The 4,741-nt window shown below is 39.5% G+C and overlaps 1 protein-coding gene across 1 annotated transcript in view; it reads right to left on the bottom strand.

Annotated features, from left to right (window-relative positions):
* Nucleotides 1-535: 535 nt before the first annotated feature.
* LOC145283871 (nucleoside hydrolase-like) overlaps nt 536-4,741 on the bottom strand; it is a 16,814-nt gene continuing 12,608 nt past the window's right edge. Inside the window, exon 5 of the mRNA XM_080132979.1 lies at nt 536-1,109. Within this exon, the coding sequence (XP_079989105.1) occupies nt 786-1,109 (324 nt within the window). The 3' untranslated portion in view covers nt 536-785. The remainder of the gene's footprint in view (nt 1,110-4,741) is intronic.

The following is a 4,741-nucleotide window of genomic DNA, read 5'->3' on the forward strand; positions in this document are numbered from 1 at the left end:
GTACGGACTCGTTAGTCAAGTCGACTATAACAGGAGTCGCCAAAGATTTCAAACAGAGGCGGTATTGCTGATTTTTAGATCTACGTGGCCAAAATAAAAGTATGAGCTAGACGTGTTTTATACTGTTTTGCTAATTATGTTTGTTTTTTTAGGGAAACAGGTTTACCAAAACCTCATTTTTGTAATTTTCTGAACAAACAGGGGGGAAAAAAACAAAAAAAAAAAAACATTACACTATTTTTAAAAATTAATGATTAAAAAAATTTACATGAATATTTTTACATTTTCCATAAGAACTCCGCGGGCCGGATTAAAAACGTTGGCGGTCTTGATCTGGCCTGCTTGCTGTAGTTTGGAGACCGCTGGTCTAAAACGGTCCCTACATTGGACAGTTTCTTAAGCATAGATTTAAATCCTTTCTGCGTCTGATTTGTTACTTTTTGGTATTCTTATCTCCGGCCCCGGGAAATATAAAATCCTTTATTTAATAATATACGAGGAAAAATAAGCATAAACGTCATCATAATACATAACATACTGCCGAAAAGAAGTTTCTTTATTAAAAAGATCATGTGTACATTACAGTACTAATACGATTACAATTATAGTGGAAATGTTGCCATCGGCATTAATGAGGACAATAGTTTCAAAGATTTATGCAGAAATATTGCGAGTTTAATATTATAACTTCTTTTAATAATTCCATTAGTTTGGACAATACGAAACGTTTCACCGTAAGAAGAATGCAGATTTTATCCACTTACTGCGCTTACGTATATCTTATCTTATTCTTCATAAACGCGTGTCAGGAGTTCTACGACAAGCACCATGTTCATCTTCGTAACTATGTGAACATTCGGTTTTTTTCCCCATTTGTTGCGCCAATCAACGACCATCTGGCCACGGGTCAAGCTACCATTGCATTCCACGTCTGCCGAAACGTATGTCGAATCTGTGATGCTTTGTTGTTTGAGAAAAGTGGCCATGGCCAATTCGCCGCAGAGTGTATAAGGATCCATCGATTTCCAGCCATCGATCAGCTTTGACTCCAGTTCCTTCATCAATTTGGCTTTGGTGGAGGGAATTTCACGCAATTCATCGTATACACTCTGAAATGATCAAGATTTATAAAAGGAAATAATAAAACAAATTAGTATGTTCACAACAAAGCAATTATTACCCCAACACCTTAGAAAACGAATTCCAGTCTGTATGAGAATGGTCCTGTAATTGAATGGTAACATTTAATGCTACTAAGATTAAGCTGCCTTCGTTTAATAATTACAAGAAACCTTCACAACTGCAGATACTCTATGGCTGACTGTGGTAGCTTCCGTACATTCATATCTGATTTACCTCTGCACTCCATGTTTAAAAAGGAAGTGTTCTCTATAGTATCAGATCTGACCGAATGGTTAATTGTAGGCATAGACCAATTCATACCATCTAAAAAATTCCAACAAAAACCTAACAGCCAGCCATGGTTCTCCCCAGAATGTGCTGCTGCCATCGCGCACATAAATCACTTTTTCCATAGCTACCAACGTAATAGATGCACTGAGACTAAAGATGTTTTCAGGACTGCCAACAACCACTGTAAAAGAGTAATAAAAAAATGCAAGAGAGCTATATGCCCAGTCTGTTAAATCCAAAGTAGCTAATCAGCGGCTTGGTTCCCACCAGTTTTGGCAAATAACAAATAGGATCCTGAACAGAAGTGTGCGTTCTATCCCAACCATTATCAATGGACCAGAGGTCATCTCGTCAGCGTCAGACAAGGCCAAACTATTTGCAAAGAACTTTGCAGCTAATTCTACCCTATGCGACAAAGGCCATCAACTCCCCATATTTCCTCCTATAACACAGAACAAGCTAGGTAACATACAAATATCCGTGCATGAGGTCGCCAAGCTAATCAAGAACCTAGATTCAAGTAAAGCAACTGGCCCTGATGGCATCCCAATTATAGTGTTAAAAAGGCATCAACCAGAACTCGCTCCCATACTTACGAAACTATTTAAGCGCTGCCTTAAGGAGAAGTGCTTTCCGACTCCCTGGAGGACCTCATCAGTTTGCCCTGTATTTAAGAATTCAGGTGATAAGTCATCTCCCTCTCAGTACAGACCAATAAGTCTCCTCTGTGTTATGAGTAAGTTGCTGGAATCCATATTAAATAGAGAAATAGTCAACCACCTCAGCAGGAATAACCTTCTTAGTGACACAATATGGTTTCCGCTCTGCAAGATCTACCGCAGATGTGCTGACGGTTATATCCCACAGGATTAGTGAATTTCTTAACAAAGGCTTCCTTTCTAGGGCAATTGCTCTTGACATATCAAAGGCCTTCGACAAGGTATGGCATAAAGGCCTACTTTACAAGATTTCCAGCTACGGTATAACTGGAAATGTTTTCTCAATCATTAAATCATTTCTCTCCGATAGACTGATAAGAGTAGTGGTAGATGGACAAAAATCGGAGGCCTGCAATATAAATGCTGGAGTCCCTCAGGGGTCAATCCTGGGCCCAACTCTCTTCCTGATCTACATCAATGACCTCCCTAAACACATACTTAAATCATTCTTTTACATCTATGCTGATGACACGTCATCTACGGCAACACATCAAAGGCTGTAAATGACAAAGTTCTCTCTGATTCTCTCTCCTCTGATCTCGGGCGCGTGGTTCAGTGGAGAAGACGTGGCTGGTTACCTTTAATGCATCCAAAACCTATCCTTACATCATCAACGCTCTGATCTCCATCTGGCATCAATTGGGATGGATGGCTCTCATCTGGGTGAGGTCCCGTGTTTTGACAAGCTTCTGGATTTGACCTTTACTCCTGATCTGAAATGGAACACGTACATCAAGTCTGTTGCCAAGGTCGCTGGAAAGATGGTGGGATCCTTCTACCGCTCCAAAAGATATATCACTACTGATGCAATTCTCTATCTATATAAAAGCCAAGTACGTCCAAGGATGGAGTACTGCTGCCATATCTGGGCAGGAGCTGCCAAAAACAGCCTATCCTGCCTTGACAGAGTACAAAATAGACTTCGTGGCTTAGTGGGGGATGCCCTTTTCTCTACCCTTCCACCTCTCTCCCACAGAAGAGACGTTGCGAGCCTATCCTTGTTTTATCGTTATTTCCATGGAAGGTGCTCGTCTGAACTCCAATCTCTGGTCCCCCCCTCGCCAATCTTTCACGAAAAACACCCGTCTAGCTGAATCCACTGTGAAAAATTTCCCCCACTCTATATCTGCGCCTAAATCAAACCGTGGATTCCATGAACAAGGCTTCTTTCTTAGAACTGCACGCCTGTGGAACTCTGTTCCGTCTGCCTGCTTCCCACCTGACTACAATGTGGATGTCTTCAAGTCCAACGTTAACAAATTCCTAATGAACCGCCCCCTTAAGTAAACACTTCATCAAATCTCCACACTAGCGTAATGTACTTGCAATAACCCTTATCCCTGAGTGGCTTCCGGGCCTTGATAAGTGGTGATCACCGTGTGAAAAAAAAAAATTGACCTGGCTAATAACAACTTACCCGAGAGCCTATCCTTCAATAATTAATAACAGCTTACCTGAGAGTTCATACTTCAAACTCTTCGGCTTAACATTCACAGGCAATATGAATTGGAAAAATACATTGAAGACACTGCCAAGGTTGCTGCAAGAATGCTGACTCCCCTTATTACACCTGAGAGTATCCTATATCTCTACAAAGCCACAATTAACTTAAACATGGAGTATTATTGCCGCATATATGGGCTGGTTCTTCTACTGCCAATCTTTTCTTTTAGACAGGGTCTCCAATCGAATATTACTATTATTATTTACTCACTAGGAGTTTTCACACAAGCCATCATCAAAGTTTGTTCTTTCAGAACAACTTGTAGTGTTTCCTGGAGTCTGAGTGACAACAAATCTCTCCAGATTTCCAGTACTTTCCACCACTTTCGAAAATCTTTGCAAAAGAATTTGCGTTATCGCAATAGCCACTTACCATTGATTTCTCGTTGGCGGAGACCGTTGGTCTTAACTGGAATTTGGGTGGTAATAATAAGCCTCCCGAAAGTCTAAATCCTCTTTGCACTACTCCAGCAAAACACTGCCTAGTGCTTTCTCTCTCCGGTCTTTTCATCCTCATTCACCCTCATTATTTGGTGTGGGGCCCGTTTATGGTGACACTCACAAAAAGAGGGACGGTATCTTACAATTATACAGCTTCAGTTTTTATGATTCCATGCGATATTCTTTTGTGTTTTGTACCTGTAGCCGTTTCTGTGTCCACTTTGTGTGTATTTTATGTGTAGTTTTAGTCTCCAGATTCAAGGTTTAATATTTATGCAGTTTTCATTATTGAAATTCATTGTATCTTCTTTGCTTCCAATGTCTCCCATTCTATTTCCAAAGTTTTTCAATATCACCCCTAGCGCTCCTACTATCAGGTTGGTGCAAAAACAATATCGTTTAAATTGCATTATTCGTTACGATTCTCTATCTCTTCATTCATTTTTTGCATGCTTTTCGAAAGCATGGATAAAATGAAATTCGCACGATCAATTACAAGAAAAACATGTGAGAAAAAATATACGCGGTAATTTACCCGGGTGGTTATATAATAATTTGCAAATTTACAATTAAAAAACAAAAAAAAAAAACAAAAAAAAAAAAAAAACAAAAAACAAAAAATAAAAACCCAACAAATCTCTAATTAAATATTTATAAATTTTAAA

The sequence above is a fragment of the Euprymna scolopes genome, chromosome 8, assembly GCF_053919585.1.
Source record: "Euprymna scolopes isolate OS-2025 chromosome 8, ASM5391958v1, whole genome shotgun sequence".
Lineage (NCBI taxonomy): Eukaryota > Metazoa > Mollusca > Cephalopoda > Sepiida > Sepiolidae > Euprymna > Euprymna scolopes.